This window comes from Centruroides sculpturatus, unplaced genomic scaffold, assembly GCF_000671375.1.
Source record: "Centruroides sculpturatus isolate CEXI.00-Female unplaced genomic scaffold, Cexi_2.0 scaffold1081, whole genome shotgun sequence".
Lineage (NCBI taxonomy): Eukaryota > Metazoa > Arthropoda > Arachnida > Scorpiones > Buthidae > Centruroides > Centruroides sculpturatus.
In genome coordinates, this window is record NW_019385377.1 from 163,533 (window position 1) to 180,960 (window position 17,428).

The following is a 17,428-nucleotide window of genomic DNA, read 5'->3' on the forward strand; positions in this document are numbered from 1 at the left end:
TAGATAATCATTTTAAATTTTCTCTCCTTTATTAACAAATTAATATGTTATCATTCATCAACAAAGAAATATGATTAATAATCTGATCTAACCTGATTAATAATAACAGAATTCTATCATCATTTTTCTTAGTTCTCACAATTTTATCTGTAATATAATTGCAACAATTGCATTTTTAATGTAGATATATTTATATATTTTTGTTCTTAATGTAAATGTTTATTAAGTATGCTATCCATCTTCACTTATTTAATTTTTAGAATTTATTATTCTACCTATAATGATTTTTTGTTATAATCAAAGACTTATCAAATCTTTTTTATTAACCGAAAACATGCAAAATTTATAATTTCAATAAGAAATAGATTTCATTATTTAGTTCTGATATTCTGTTAAATTCCAGTTATTTTTTTTATAAGAAGCTAGTCAGTAGACATATCGATTTCACTAGTCTTAATTTTATAAATGTTTATGCAAACTGTATACAACTACTGCTCTGAAATATGCCAGTACTTATACATTTCATTTATATATGTTAAAAAGTGCTATTTACAAGTATATATATTATAACAGCTTTTCTTATAATTGTGTTATAATTAAACATTATAATCAAGGAATAAGTAGCAGATTCTATTATTATCCATGTATACTAAAAATGAACATTGATATCTAACAGATTGTACATACTTAACTTTTAATATACTGAATGTCCTAATTAGTAAAATTATGTTCCTGATGTGAGGATCCGAATTCGGACTTTTCGTGTGTTTATATCATTTCATATTGTAATCATGACAGTCGTCACCAGTTCCTCGATCGGACCACTCACGTTATCCCTGTGCCTCGCCTTTGGATACCTCCTCGCCTAATAACTGTGAAAATAAGAACTGTCTTCTGTCTTCTGAGTCCAGAACTGTCTTCTTTTGTGATTTCATACAAGGTAATTATCGCCACGCGAACTTCTGTAAACTCTCTCTGTCGAATCGGATCATATCTTAATATCTAATACTTATCAAATCGAGAAATGTATTTAACAGCAGCCCTAATGTATAGCCTATCATTAACCATTAAACAATTGTTATGTTAAAGAGTCTATGAGTAGGTCACTTCCGGTGCGTTGTCTCTCCTTCTATCTTGACTCCGTTCGCTCACACATGCGACCGCTCACACCCGAACGAAACAGTTTCTGTGTCTAGCCGTGAAGACACAGTGGTGTCAGTCCTGACGAAACCTGTCATTGCGATCTTCGCTGACGTGATGTCCACCCTTTGGTCACGTGGTGCCGAAGTATAGGGAGGCCCTTCGGCATTGTCACACTATTATTTGTAAATATCTTTTAATACAACAATATCAACACTTCTTGCATAATAATTTACATTGCAGAAGAAAGTAAATTCAGAAAAATATTATCAGGAAAATATAAAAATTTTAAATTGAATATTTTAAGAAAATATGACTTTTTTGTAAAATCCCTATTGTTTAAGGAAACTGAAATGATATGGAGGAAAGATGATTCCTTTATTCATAATTGATAGATTTATGCAAATGTTTCTTATACACCAAATAATCATGCAATATTATGGGATTATGCAATCAAGTTTTAAAAAACTTATTCAATAATTAAAATGAAACATTAATTTTTTAACAATGATTATTTTTATCACTCGCAAGTAAATAATTAACATATTAAAACAATTTTATCAATTTTTTAAAAAAGAAAAGAAATATAGTTATAGTAGATAAGATAATTTATTTTTGCTTTTGATAAATTTACTAAACTACATAAATTATGTAAAGAATAGATAGATAGATAAAAAAATTATATTTTATAAATTTGAAAGAAAGTTAATATAATACTAATTAGCAGTGGCATGCCGTGACATTTGATGATAGGGAAGCTGTGTTTGTGTAAGAAGCCAACATCCAGGGGCAAACAGTTAATTGCGCGTCAGTGATGGTCTAGGGTCCATTCGTATTGTTTATTCGATAAGCCAGTAAAAAACATAGACTTCTCTAAATGCATTTTTAATATCACAATTACATTCCAAATCACTAGCCACGATATAAGGGCTACAATTAAAAATAAAATAATAAAAACTTACTTGGTGAAATAAAATGTATGGTGGATGTACGGTACATACCTGGTACAAAATATTATTCAATTGTACGAATATACTTTTAAAGAAAATTATAATTAAATATAGCTTTGTAAAGAAACGTATATAAAAATATAAAATATTCTTCACTTCTTAAATATTAAAACAATGCACTTAGTCAAATAGCTCCCTACGAATGGCTAATGGATAGAATCAAAGACAATTGCAAAGTGTGCATACACAAGGAATGCCAAATCCCCAGGGTGCCAATACTGGTCAATGTCAAATACCTCTTTCGTCACATCACTAGTATATCTCAAAGGACACGATAGAGCTGTTGTAGATTTTAAATGTTTCTCACTATAGCTGTAAAAATCTAAATATGTTAAACTTAAAAGTCATTTGTTTTCCAACTAATTTGTTTTAGGACCAAGTATCCTCAGAAATTTCCAAAATTTACAACTTTTTGGTCACTCTCATTGAACTGGAAAAATTTTTGTCTTTATTACATTAATAATACGAAGAAATCAGTCTCCACTGTACTCAGCTAGAGATGGTTCGGTTGAGCTTTTGTTTAAGTAAAATTTCGGCTCTTTCATCAGGGTTTTGTTTATGTCCCTAATTCCCTAATCGCTTAATTATTTAACTACTTCTTAAGTAGAAATAAGTCAAAACCAGTTACTTTGTACTCAAATATTTGTAGTCTCAGGAAAAAAGTGGAAAGACAAATTTTTATGACAACGCATACATAAATCGTAAATTTAAGGAAAATAAATTCTACAGCTTTTTCTGTACCTCGTGCATCTCTTCATTCATTAAATTTAGTTGTAAATGATGCTGTCAAAGTAACAGTTAATTAATTTTTTAACATTATACAAGAATTGTACATGTTTTCTTCTACATCCCCTTAAAGATGGGACATACGAAATTGTAATATCACTGGTTTAACATTGAAATCTGTGAGTAATATAAAATCGGAGAGCGGAATAAAAATATCAAATATTTTAATGGATTTTTTTTAACTCCTGTCAACTATACAGAACTATCGTAAAAACATACCAGTAAATTCTTATCAGTTGGGTTAAGTTATAAATCTATTCGCGATTCACGTAATCGAGCGAGGGCGGCCAAATATCTAGCGGGCAGGCAGCTAACAGCCCAGAACTGGTCCTGGAGGGAATTGGATGCAGTATACGTGTAGCATCCACCCAAAGTCCTAGGCTTCCACCAACTAAACCGGGTGAGGTTGGTGCTCTGTAAAGCACGTGCGCGAATCTGGCTTTTTGGATGCTGATGATACAACACTTCCACTCCGCCACTAATATTCGAATATACAATAGCGATCTTATCTTTTTTCACGCATAGTATAGAAATTTGTAATAAGATACATAATGCGGTTATAATAAAATATTGTGCAATTATTTTCATATAATTAAAATTAATATGTATTTATTTTTTAGAAAATACGAGGAAAGCGGCGCATCCACCGCTTCTTATGACGTCACGCCACTGTTGGACGGGATGGTTTTTTCCGGCAGGGAATTCCGAAAGGGAGAGAGTATTTTTTTTGTTTTTGCCGTCGGGTGATAGCAGCGAGAGCACGTATAGCTCTTAAGTGTACTTGTACGATTTGTTTTGTGAATAAATATTGTTACAGNCATTAATTTTCATTTTCATGTAGTAAAGGCTCTATGCCTTCATAAAGGACGTACTTTTCCTTTGTTTAAGGGTATTTGGGCAGTTTATTCTCTGTTATATTCTCAAGTAAACAATACATACAAGTACAGTACAGTATTTTCTGAGGAAACACTCGTACTTATTTTTTTAAACCCCATTCCCGATAACCCGGCATTTTCACAAACTCGGCCACCCTTCGGTCCACATTAGGCCGAGTTTTCGAGGTTCTACTGTATTCGAATTCTGGGCATTCCAAAGTTGAAACACCATCAAACCTGAAGGAGAACTTGGTGGAGATTCAAAAACGTTTGTTCACTCAAGTAGATATTGTAATTTACTGAAAACACAAAGGTTTTGAAAGGGTCAAACCCGGACAGTTTTGGTCTTCTCCAAGACACCCCACACACAACACAAAAACAATGCTTTGTCCATTCAAAGTCTTTCCACTGAACAGGTGGCAATGATTGAAATAGACAAAGCATTATATCAGTGGGGATAGCTAAGTTGGATTCTGGTATGGGTAGAAATATATGACAGTCATAACTATGATTTGTTTTATCATGAGATGGTCATAACCTGGGGTACACTTGTATTTTATTTATAATTATATTATTATTTATTGAAACAATTTTTTTAATAAGTGCACAATTTCAACAGTTAATATATTAACATTTCAGTTATATGTTATTTATTGAATATTAAACCTAAAAATTAGTTTTCTTCCATGCATATTTTGCAGACAGAGTTAAAATATATACTTAAATAATACATATTTAAGTTAGAAATATATTATTGACAGAAATATTTAATTAATAGTCATCATAACAAATAAAAACCCAGATATTTAATGAGAGCTGATGTAATGACATCTATCACATATTCATTAATTTTTATACATTAAAAACCAATCATCATACATTTTAATTACAAAAACTGAAATTAAAATTAATTTGCATCTGTGTTTATATATTTCATCCAATCAAAAGCAGAAATAGCTGTATTATTACATCATTTTCCTTATGTTTCCATCAACTGGTACAATTTCAATCTAAAATTTTGGCTATTCTAGCATAAAATGCTTGATTGCAGTACTTGCTATGTATAGATCATTAGGCCTACATACTAGGAGACAACTGCCACTTAAAACTGGTTAAATTAGAATTAAAAACACTAAACCTATAAACCAGAAAATTTTATATAAAAAGTGCAAAAGGCAAAAAAGTTTGCACTTTTTATATAAAATTTGCTGGTTTATAGGTTTAGTGTTTTTAATACCAGGAGAAAGTATAAAAAATACCAATAGCCAATATATAGTACCAGCAGTTGTTGAATAAGAAAAACTTTTATAGGTTGAGGTGAGAAATCTGGTGACTGACATAATAAAAATGAATAAAATGAACTGAACCATTCTAATGTACACAATGAGTACCACGGGCTGATTGGAGCTGATAAATGAGGTTGGAATTCCTTTCGTTAGAAACATCTTTCAGTGAACAGAAATACTGTCTGGTAATTGTTTATCCTGACTATGTTCTTGTCAAGAAATAAGATATAGAAAAACTCTAATGATAGTATTTTTAAAGAAAAAAGTAAAAACACAATAATTAAAAGTTTACCATTTAGCAACTGGCACTAAGATCCAAAACAATAAATAGGGAAAAAAGTGCAAACAGAAAGATGATACACAAATACTGTAATATAATGTGTAGAATTATAAAAAGAAAAATAAATAATTAGCAGTATTAAACATTATTTTTAGTTATTGTTACATATTTCCTAAAACAGAACTTTGTTTTTAGTATCAATATATGCATATCAGCAGTAATTTTTTTGGAAAGAACACTGAATAGAACTATAAAAATTACAGTACAGTTACAAAAGTAACAGTAGATATCTACAGGAAAACAACAAAAACATTACTACAAAATGATTCAAGTTGTGCTTATATTTTTGTTTATTGTTTTATTTGTTTCAATTTTCTTATGTTGATTCAATTTGTGTTTACTATTTAATGAAATTGCTGAAGCTTGTAAATGTACAAAATAATATTCTTTCAAATATGAACATTAAATATGAGGGAAAATCAAAAAGTCTTTACCAACTGCATTTTTCTCAAAATCTGTTATTTCAGAATTCAAATTATACATTTGAAAGACCAGTTCATAGTCTAGTTTTCTATGTAGCTTCCAAGATAATCAAACATTTCTCCCATCATGGCATAAGCTTTTGAATACTGCTCTCATAAACATGTCTGGTTGCATAAGCAACCAGACATGTTTATGAGAGCTACTATGAGAGCTACTATGAGAGATATGTTTATGAGAGCTTATAGTTAAACTACTGTCTTCACATCATCATCACATTCGAAGCAGTGATTTGCTAACTCCTTCTAGAAGAGGTCATCACAGGATACCAAAATCAGACTATATATGGTGATAATGAAAAACGGCTTGATCTGGAACATCCTGGACTCTTGTTCTGTTTCTGAACTTCTCACACCACCATCAACTTGCCACAATAGACAGTTGTCCCCATACAAAGCACTCGTTTCTTGATAAATTTTGTTTGTATTCTTGGCAGATGCCCACAAAACTTGAATCACACTTCTGTGTTCCTCCAGCTTGGAAATAAACAGAACAGCTGCAATTTTTGAATGCCCATATTTCACAATATCAAAAGCATTGCAAACTGCTAAGATGATACAGTAGGAACTGATTTCTCATATGAATATTTTGAAATTGTAAATTTTGCTTAAACTTTTATTAAACAAATCTAAAACAGCATAAAAGTTACTTAAAAATATTAATATAGATTATTTATCAATTAAATTTATTGTCTGTATGTTTTTAACTTGAATACTTTTTCTAGAATTATTATTATTATGATTTATGATTTATTATGAATTATTATTATGATTTATGATTTATTACGAATTATTATTATGATTTTTTTTCTATATCATCTGCTGGTAATATGTTTAAAATTTACACTGCTTATATTTTTATACATCATCATCAAATAAACACACTTGATTCCTTCATGAAAAATATATATAAAAATTTAAGATTTTCAATGTAAAATAGTACATCTGAATTCAAATTAAAATCTGTTATCATCAAAAAACATTACATATATCAGTGATAATAAAAACTTAAAAATGTATAATTAATATTTATTTTATCTAAAAAAAATTTAAACATTTAACAGAATGATCCATTCTTAACAAAAAATGCCTCGTAATTAGAAATGAATAAATACCTATTTGATATTGTCTTGATTTCAATTAAACCAATAGACTTATACTTAATTTATATAGTTCAAGTTTAAATAAACATTTGCTAGTTTCATTCATTATCAGTAGACATTTTGGAAGCAGAATTCAAAAATCTATTGATGTAGAATTACTTCTACAATATTAATTTTAAAAACGAATCGCAATTATTTATAAATTTTAGATGAAGTTACGTATTTCAATAAAAAGAACCAAGTAACCAACCACGTACAGTACATAATCAAGAAACGTATCGTAAACAAACGAAAAAACGTTCATTTCCAGCTAACATAATCAAAGTGACAAGAGTAGGCGTGGCTATCAATAAACATTAATATATTTTTATTAAAAAACACATAACTAATATAATTTTACGTTTTGTATTTATATAAATTTCAGAAAATTACGAAGACCATCGGTTATGTATCATTATTTTTTTTATGTACGAATACGAAAAGCTAATATAAACAAATACACGTAAACAGAATCGTGCATAAACCACTACGTGTATAGACACAGAAGATATTTGAATTAAATAAAATTATAAAATCAATTGTTTTAAGAGTTGGGAGAGTGTTGATCAAAATCGATGATTCTATTAGGCTTACGATATTCGAAAATCACTTGATTTAATAACTTCATACCTCTTTTTAACGCTTCGTCGTAAGTAATACAGCATTGTTTTGAATCCTTAGCACCCATTCTCAAACAACGCAAGTATTTAAGGGAGGGATGTTTTCATTTCACTATCCAAGATATTTCAGCACATTACGAAAATCAGCCATCTTAATAGTCACATGACATTCTACAGTAGTGTTGCCAGATCAAGTTTATTCGATATTATTTTAGATTGACACGCATAAATTAAACAAATTTTTTATAATTATTGATTTATATAATACTATTAATTAATTATTTATTATTATCGAACGTTATAAGAATGAAACTTAAATTAAATCGATTATAATAAAAAAGATAGTCTAAAAATCTAAGACGTATTACTGTATTTTGAAAGTCTATGTACTGTACGGATTGAAATACATTAGAATATTTATGATCTGCCGGTGGTGTTGGCAGAGCGGTTAGGACTTTATATATTGCGTCATGTATCATGTAGAACTTGGAATCGAATACAAGCAGGTCGAAAAACCCCAAGAATTTTCGGAGGATGATCTGTCCCAAATAGGGTTTCTCAAACGGGATCTCGGGATTCCGGCTGTTTTTTAACCCGGGAAATTCTTCTCATCCCGGGAAATCCTTAATCCATTTCTTAAAAGTTCACTTTTTTCTTATTTTGTGTTAAAGTTTAGGAAATTTTGCAAATAGAAAGTATAATTATTAACCCATAAACTGTCAGAATACATTCGTATTTATTAATTTTAAGCCTGCTTATTAGTTTTTTTAAAATTTTTGCTTGTTATGACATTTCACAGATTGTCAATAATCAATATGTATTTGTGGCAGGACTCTGAAAATTCTTTACTTGTTTTGTTCACGATTCTATTTACATGTATTTGTCTATATTAGCTTTTCGTATTCGTACCTGTAATAGCTGTAATAATTGTGTTTATGCTGTCTTAATTTTTAACCGTGCCCAGTAGCTTCAATAACTGCATAACGCTAGGTTGTGCAAATTGGGCAAGAATAGAAACGAGTACGAAGTCTGCAAGTATGAAGTTTTCTTCGTAAATCTTATTATTAAAGCCAAACGAACTGCCAAATTATCGTGTCTCAAGTCTCCGTAGATATAACAAACACAGAAAAAAATAACTCAAAATAAATTGTAACTATGTGTCGATTCCTCGCGGCACGTCCGAACATGTAAGCTGAACAATAGTGTTGGGGGAGTGAGTAATCGAGAATTGCGTGGCGCTCAAACAAAAGACGAATCGACGCGATTTGAAAAATCGCGTAACTCCGAGTTCGCGTAAGTCGGGGTAGCGTAAGTCGAGGTATTACTGTACAGTGGAATCCCGGTTAAATCGGTTAACCAACTTTTATTTTGCAAAAATTTTGTCTCGGATAATGAACAAAATTCGGATAACGAACTTAATGGCTTTTTGTGTCAAATTTGTAAGCTTGCCGACTTTTAGGGGAATCAGTTAATTGTGTGTTGGTGATGGTCTAGGTCAGGGGTGTCCAACCCGCGGCCCGCGGGCCGCATGCGGCCCAAGACAAGTTCTAATGCGGCCCAATAAACGTGTAAACAAAACCGACAAATTTTTAAATTATTAATTTATTTCTACGGCATAAACCTCAAAAAGAAACTTTCACAAAGCCCTAAACCTTTATACATGTTTTATTTTTTAATAGAAAGGAAGTATTTTTAAATATTTGTAATGTGTGGATGAGGAAGGAATACTAAATAAACCTGGAGTCGTGACTCAAAGGACTATAGCCCAAAATTTGGGGAAAGGAAAGAAAGGCCAAAAAAAAAAAAAAAAGTGAGAAAGGTTGGAAAATTAAGGAGCAATATTTGCGTAACAGAAGGTCTATTTAACCTTTCTCACTTTTTTATATTTTGACCTTTCTCTCTATTCCCCGAATTTAGGTCTATAATCCTTTGAATCCCAACTGTAACTTTATTTAATATTCTTTTCAGCGTTGCAAGATTTGTCTACTTTGCACCAAATTTAGGTACCCTTTTTTTTAGTTTGGCGTAAAAAATATCATTTGGCACATTGGCTACATTTTGGGCTACATATTATTTATAAATATATTAGTTGAAAAAAAACGCACTTTAAAATGGTGTTTCGTTGTTTTATTAATTAAAGACCCAAATAAAAAAAAAATATTTGTGCTTTTCAAATAAATTTTTGTTTGACTTCTTTATAATACATAAAATTATCTATTTCTAAGTAAAAATTGAAAGTGTCTGTGAAAGTAATTTTTTTAAAATATCCTTTTTCGTGATAAAGTTTTAATACTTATTACTATGATCTAGACATGTAAATCCTTAAATATATTTGTATATTTAAAAATTGGGTCACAATATATTTGTGGCCCAAAACTCCATGACTTCTTCCAATGTGGCCCAGAGAAACCAAAAGGTTGGACACCCCTGGTCTAGGTAGTGCCGTAACTAGCCATTCCTGTGCCCTGTACAGGAATTTGCATTTAGGCCCCTTAATTAATTTGGTTTGGGAAAGTAATAAAACAAATACATGCATTTTGGGCCCCTCTTCGAAGTGGGCCCTGTACAGGTGCACCTGCCTAGTTACGGCAGTGGATACTTTCGTCCTTCTGTTATTGTTGTACTGCGAAAACCGTTTGTGTCGATCGGAACCGAAGAACAATTTTCAATTGCACATCAAAAGTCAAAAAGTGCAAACATTATTTCCGGACTTTTCAGGCATTCTTTATTTTTTCCATCATTTACGTCTTCTAGTTGGTTCAAAAGATACGATGCAGCCATTCCTCCCTATTCAGTGTTCTCATTTTCCTAAACATATCAAAAGCAAATGGCCGAAATAAAAAATCTAACGGCAAAAGTTCAGAAATTTTAAAAATTCTCAGCAGATATTAAGCTTCAAATTTCGTAAAAAAATATCTTGCCCTCACAGACTATTATTGATTTTTACATCACGCAATGAGAGAAACCCTGAAATTGCTGGCACTGCATCTGCTAATGTGTGCGTATCGTCCACTTTTACATTGGAATCAATGGAAACGTTTGGCTTTGTTCGGTGCCGTCGTTAGAGCCGGGCAACGGGCCAAGTGTCTAAAGGTAGCCCGCCCTTCAGGAGTCTAATTTTTTGGTTTTTAAAGTTTTCGCGGTAATGTGACGTTGTGCTCACAGGAAATGTATTAAACAACAGTAGCTTCCTTGTATCACGTTTAAGTATTTATAACGCAGAATATGGTAAAAAAAATTCTTTTTGTATTCGGATGGAGAAAACGAGAACGTTTATTTGATTACGAAGAAACGGATACGCGTACAAATAATCCCGAAACACAGTTCCATAGGAACTATTGTTTTTAGCAATAATATACCAAGGGATAATCTGTAGTTTTTGAAGAACAAAGGGCCATTTTTGGTTGCCTTCGCAACATTTCTATATTAAAGACGAGGACGATCTTATGAATCATTTATGCATTTAGATTTAGCATCGAATAACGAATATAATCGGGATATAAAGGTGACTATTCATAAGATGAAATTCAAATATTTCGTGTCTACACTACATTGATATAACTAATGAGACTCTATTACAATGTGTGAATACCTTCCCGAATCTATTGTCCATACAACACAAATATGCGAAAAATTCGATTTTGACGACGTAGTTAAGGATTAGGCACTGGCTCCCTTAATCAAAAATAGGAGCCAAATGGAATAAGAGGGCTAACGAGAAGTGTATCTTAGACAATGCGATTATTGCTTTAAAACCAGTGCACCTGTCTTCGCTTGCAATAGCAAAATTAACGTATGGTTAGAGTTATAAATTCAAACACTTCCGGTGAGAAAGATTTGCCACAACTTCACAAATGCTCAGCCGATTTTCTATTAAATTAAGCGTATAAAAACTTGGAGAGAAATGAAGGAATTTTAGCACGACTTTCCTGGTGACATTAAGCATCGGTTTAATTAATATTCAAGTTGCCGACTAAATAGTTATTCGGCGGGTGTGATTCATCAAATTCACGTTACAATACACGCTTTGTTTTATAATTATGTATATGGAATCATTTCTAGAAATGGCCATTAAATAACCATCTCTCTCGATATTACGGTATAAATATCAAGTTGTTGTTGTATTTTCGCCAAGTATTTGCTTTAATTTCGTTTTATATTCCCATGTAAGGTTTTGGTTAACGCAAAATGTCTATATTTACACGTTTGTATTTCGTGCCGCCATCACGTCAGCACCACCAAGTGCATTTTTCGAACCGTCTCTATTCTAACCCCTATCCTCACACCGGTGTAATGTGGCTTTTTAATCTTTATTATACACGCGTCAGATTCTGAAATTATAATAAAAAAAGAATCCAAAATTCTTCATTAAATTCCCGCTTTTTTTAACGCGTAACAAACGAATTCAACAATTGATGCTGTCGTTGTTGCGTAGTTTTGCTCTTGGACGAAGAGTGCGATTTGGAAAGCGATTCGAAGATGTTTTTTGATGGTAGAGAGTATCGACCCCTGCCCCATCCTCCTGGGTAAGATATTTTTTTACATTTCATTACTATTTATTCGGATAAGAAATTCGTTTTAGCAATTAAAGGCTTTAAAGAAAACTTCCATCTACAATATATAATTAGGACTAATTAGATTAAATGTAAAGATTGAGACTTTACGATTTTTGTGTCTTCCTGTATTGCTGTATTGCAATAGAGGGCTTTATAAGGCACAGTTCGGGGCCTGGTGTTAAGAAGATAATTTAGGGCCTTTCAATTTACTGTTGTTTAAACGAGTAATCGGGCTTCTTTTATATCACGGATTAGGTCGTTAATATGACGAAATTTACTAAAATTTTAAACCCAACTTCGTTTCAATATGTTCAATATGTCAATTATAATATTCAACATGTCTTTTTTTAAAATAACAGAAAAAGATTTAGACTACTCGATTTATAAAAGGCCCTTTCCTTCTGTCGAATAAACTTAAAAACACGGGGATCTAATGTAGTTTGAGAGTAGAATTAAGTAGTTATTGTATTGTGAATTTTCTCTTTGCATATTTAGGGAGGGATTGGATGTGGATTTGCGAAGATTCGTCAGTCCACAAAATTTGGATTATGTTAAGTTTCGAGGCAGAAAGTTGAAGAAAGTCCTTTCGAAGCAGTACGAACCCTCGACCGGTGCTTTCGAAGGTTTGGACGTTTTTGAAAACAACATCAAGCCTGCTTATAGAAAAGCTGTGATGAAGGTTCGACCAATCTGCCAGACAGCCTGCCAACGTTTTAACAGGTAAATTACATTACTGTTTGTATGTAATAAACTTGTATATATTATATGTACAGTACGAGCTGTTTAACGAGGGGTTATTCTGAGAAATACGAGGAATCATCGTTTTAATTTTTCGATAAATAGTAATAAGTTTAATAGTTTCTTGCCCTGATGGTTTCCCATCAGGGCAAGAATTTAAAGAAAATGTTTTCCAAGTGTTACCATTTATAAATATTCATCGTAATTCAATTCCAAATTTATATATTTATTGTATTTCTTTCCTTGCTTAGTGAGAGATTGGTCGAAGATGTGGAGGATGAAGGAGTGAACAATAGAGAGAGCGTGATTCCTCCACGAAGCACCAAAGAGAACGAAGACCCGGCAGAGCACGGAGATTGCGTGCAAGATAATCCTGGCAATTCCAGGGATAGAAATACATTGAAGAAAGTCGGGTCGTTCTTTAAGAGCATGTGGAAACCCGTGAAGAGGTAAGATTTTGTACGATTTAGCCTCTGAAATTGGCAATAAATCGAGTGTGGCGCTAAGCCCAAGTATCGATTACGCCAAAAATTTTTATAGCATTAAGATTTGAGTAGGAAATGTTTGCGAATCGCATAACTTTCCCGTATTGTTCGGTGCTGTATTGGCCTATTCGTCCGTGTCATTACTGATTGGATGAAAAGTTGAATTCAAAACGTCACCGTTCAATGAATTAGTAGAAAATTTCATAATCCAACTTTCGTTCTTTGTAGGCCAACATTTACAGCCCATCGATACAGCGCCGCAATATGTTTTAATGGAATTCAAATGGAGTTATACGTTTTCCATGAATAATTATACTTCTTTTTCTACATTTAGATCCGTTCAGAAGGTGTGTAAAATGGCCAGAAGTGGAGAATGCGAGTACGTTCGGTTCGAGTAAGGATCTCTTTGCTTCCATCTGTCAAATTCGACAATAAGATCTGCTCTGTGATTTGCTGGATCTGGGCCGAGTTGGCTAATTGTAAGTGTGTATGGCAACTTTATTGTATTCTACACCAAACACTTGGGAGATTTTACGGTCTGGGTTTATAAATTGACACAATATCTAACCGCGATTTCATAATAACCCGCAATTAATGGCCGGACAACAGAAAAAATGGAAATATTTATGTACGGTATTAGCGTGGAAATGTATTATATTTTGATGCGATCGATTTCGATGCGATTACAGAAAAGCCACGTTTTTAGGGTATCGGGCATACATAGCCTGTATATTCCTGTCCAAGTACTCACAATAATACATCCTGGGTATAAGTTGCTGGTCTCTTGACACAGCGAAAGCAATGGTATAAATGAACGTAGAAATTAAATTATCCAGTAATCTTACGTGATTACGCGGACGGGAACATGTTAAAATAATGGAATTGACAATGACATATTTGATACATACATGACACGTGGCAGTATGCAATTAATTGCGGTAAGCAATATCATTTGGCACGTAACTTTATTTCCATTTTAGAAGGAAATAATATTCTTAATTTTGTTTTCATTTAAAAATATTCAAAAAATAACAAAAAGAAATGATAAAGTTTAAAAATTAATAAATAAAATCTAAAAAGCTCCTAAAAATTGCAAAAATAATTTTCAATTTATAAGTAAAAATTAAAATATTGGTTTTTCATTCACTTTTAGATATGGTTTTTTCTGCAAACCATCGATGACTTCTCCTGATTTTGACATCCCGATTGCGTCAATGCCAAGTTCGATTATGACTTCCCAATTTTGACTTTATCCCGGCTGTGTCTCCTTATTATTGTCTTTTAGTCAATTATCATTTACCCGAATTGGTCTACACGAATTTGGACTCTCGATTTATGTCTACTTCACGAATCTGGACTCTCCCGAATTACGTCTACCCCGAATTTGACTCCTCAATTGTGCCTGTACTCGAATTGGACTCTCCCGAATTATGTCAACCCCGGATTTGACTCATGAATGGTGTCTGCACTCGAATATGGACTCTCCCGAATTACGTCTATCTCGAATTTGACTTCAGAATCCTGTCTATATTGGAATTTGGACTCTTCCGGCTTGTGTCTGTGCTCAAATTTGACTCCCAATTTTTGTCATCCCTGGAACTTGGACTCTCCGGAATTGTGTTTTAATTTGTTATTGGAACGACACGCTCAACAAATTGATATTTGTTATTCAGACACTAGTAAAAGGATTAATTGCAAAACAAATTTTTTATACATAAAACGTTTGATAAATTAATTGATTATTAATATATTAATTAATAATTTTAATCTCAATTATAAATTGTTGTATATTTATATTTGTAAAACATTAATAGTAATTGTTACGGCCTAATTAAGGCATCCAAGCGATAGTCGAGAGCTCTCGCACACATTAAAATATGTGTTTGGACCTATATAAATGTTATTAAAAGTCTGTTTAAAAATGCCTCGATAAAGAATAAAACTTATGTAATTTGTAAAAACATAATGTTTGCAAAAATAAAACAGTTTCTGCAGATCTAATCTTTTTCTGTTCTTTTGTAAGCGCATTCCTTTTAAGAAAGGATAATTTTAGAGAAACAGTTAAAGTGGCAAAGGCACACTTGCCACTCCGAGGGTTTTATTTATTTATTTTTTCACTCGCTCCTCTGGGCACTAAGAGGGCCTCTTTATTTAGCAAGCCTGTTGCGGGTTAAGCCAGGCCACGTCAGGCGTTGATCAACGACGACCCATAAATACTCGAGGTTCGGGGGTGTTGCTAATACTGTTATTGTGAACTAGCAGATGTGCCCGGCGTTGCTCGGAAAAAAAGTAACGATAGCAAAGATTAAGGTTAGTAGATTATAGCCGATCTTACCCGTTTTCACCGAGTGCAACAATTAGGTTTCGATACTAAGTATAAAATTTTTAGCTATCTGCTTACCACACTGGGATAACGATAATTAAGGTTGGCAGCAACCACTAACCGCTAAGTGATTAATAACAAACGTTTTCGTAGCCCCTTCTGTGTTCTTTTTCAGGTATACTAAATTCGAAAAATATGCTGGATCTTCCCAAATGATATAAACATAAAATCGAACATTAAGACGAAGAGTTCGAATAAAGCCAACTTATGCGAATTCACTCCCCTTGTATACGATGGAACGCTAAATATCGTTGAGAATTTTTAGAAGGGTCTAAAAATATGTTCGATTTCTTGCATAAATACAAAAAAGGCATTTCAAATAGAATAGTAGAAGCCTTATTCTTCACGGTAAGCCTTAACGGTGGCGAAAAAACAAGAGTAATAAAGACAAAGGAAATCGGAAAATACCACGATACAGGGGATAAAAAGGCAAATAAAACGATAAGTCAGAAGACAAGCAGCCAGAAGTAGCAAATTTCCGGAACCCCTAGCTCTGGAAAAAACACTCGATCCAGAAAAAAAGAAATTCCGTTCGAGACAACGCGACGAAACGACCAGAAAATGTATATATGTGCAGAAGAATACAGAAAACTCTTGAAGAAAAACTTTGCGAAACAAATAACTGAGGTTTTGGATGACTCCCCAGTTGATACTTTCAGTGTCGTAACTAGCCATTCCTGTGCCCTGTGCAGGAATTTGCATTTAGGCCCCTTAATTAATTACATTTGGGAAAGTAATAAAACAAATACATGCATTTTGGGCCCCTCTTCCAAGTGGGCCCTGTGCGGGTGCACCTGTTGCATCTGCCTAGTTACGGCAGTGGTCTAGGGTCCATTCGTACGTTGGTGGTGGCGGAGGAGACAAAGATGACAAGTATTTTACAGTGAAAATCGTTTATTAGAACGGGAAGATGCTTACATACCTTGTATTTGAGGTGGTTGGAAATGGCTTTTCTACAGTATTTTCTCCTGGCACTGAGGCGTGGAGTACTGCTGATCCTACGATAGTGCAAGCTGATCAATCGTAGCCCCAGAGCGGACGATATGGGTTCGCTTGGTCACAGAAGCGATGGTAGGTGACAGAGCTGCAACGACTGGAGCGGTCCGCAAGACACAACACAAATTTTAGCGGGCACGACTTCAGGCTTAATCCAGATGAAGACGACACAGATTAAACGCCATAGAATTTTTGGGAAAACTGCGTTTTGACCTTGAGATTCGGGGTTTTTATAGTATTTCTTTCTGGAATCTCACCTTACGATTAGTCCTGCGTCCCATTCCTCGCTTTCCAATTGTTTTCTTCTTTGTCTGCAGGGGTGCATATACTTTTCGTTTTGTATAGATCGATCAGTAAAATCGGATCAATCCTTGTCACGTGATACAGATAGCTTCTGTCATGGCGGAAAGTATACGAGTAGGATCGAAGATGGCGGCAAGTTTAGGAATCATTTTAGAAATATTATCGGAATTAGATTCAGAATACGAGGAAGAAGAATTAATTTTGATTAATTATTTAACACAATATAAAAGTAAGAAAAAAAGAAATCGGTATGCAAAATAACTAACTATGTTTCAGAGGTTGCATTAGA

At 33.0% G+C, this 17,428-nt stretch overlaps 2 protein-coding genes across 2 annotated transcripts in view; one reads left to right on the forward strand and one right to left on the reverse strand.

Moving 5' to 3' along the window:
- LOC111638318 (ubiquitin carboxyl-terminal hydrolase 32-like) overlaps positions 1-7,854 on the reverse strand; it is a 158,206-nt gene extending 150,352 nt beyond the window's left edge. Inside the window, exon 1 of the mRNA XM_023384009.1 lies at positions 7,689-7,854. Coding sequence (XP_023239777.1) covers positions 7,689-7,746 — 58 coding nt within the window. The 5' untranslated portion in view covers positions 7,747-7,854. The remainder of the gene's footprint in view (positions 1-7,688) is intronic.
- A 4,265-nt stretch (positions 7,855-12,119) lies between these two features.
- LOC111638320 lies at positions 12,120-15,490 on the forward strand. The gene is made up of 5 exons (XM_023384012.1): positions 12,120-12,204; positions 12,730-12,954; positions 13,224-13,421; positions 13,792-13,936; positions 14,611-15,490. The coding sequence occupies exons 1-4, from the start codon at positions 12,158-12,160 to the stop codon at positions 13,853-13,855; spliced, it is 534 nt and encodes a 177-aa protein (XP_023239780.1). The 5' UTR covers positions 12,120-12,157; the 3' UTR covers positions 13,856-13,936; positions 14,611-15,490.
- The last annotated feature ends 1,938 nt before the right edge of the window (positions 15,491-17,428 follow it).

Coding starts and splice junctions, on each gene's coding strand:
- LOC111638320 (XM_023384012.1), top strand. CDS start 12,158: ATGTTTTTTGATGGTAGAGAGTATCGACCCCTGCCCCATCCTCCTGG. Junction 12,205..12,729: donor CCCCTGCCCCATCCTCCTGG/GTAAGATATTTT, acceptor TTGCATATTTAG/GGAGGGATTGGATGTGGATT. Junction 12,955..13,223: donor GCCTGCCAACGTTTTAACAG/GTAAATTACATT, acceptor TTCCTTGCTTAG/TGAGAGATTGGTCGAAGATG.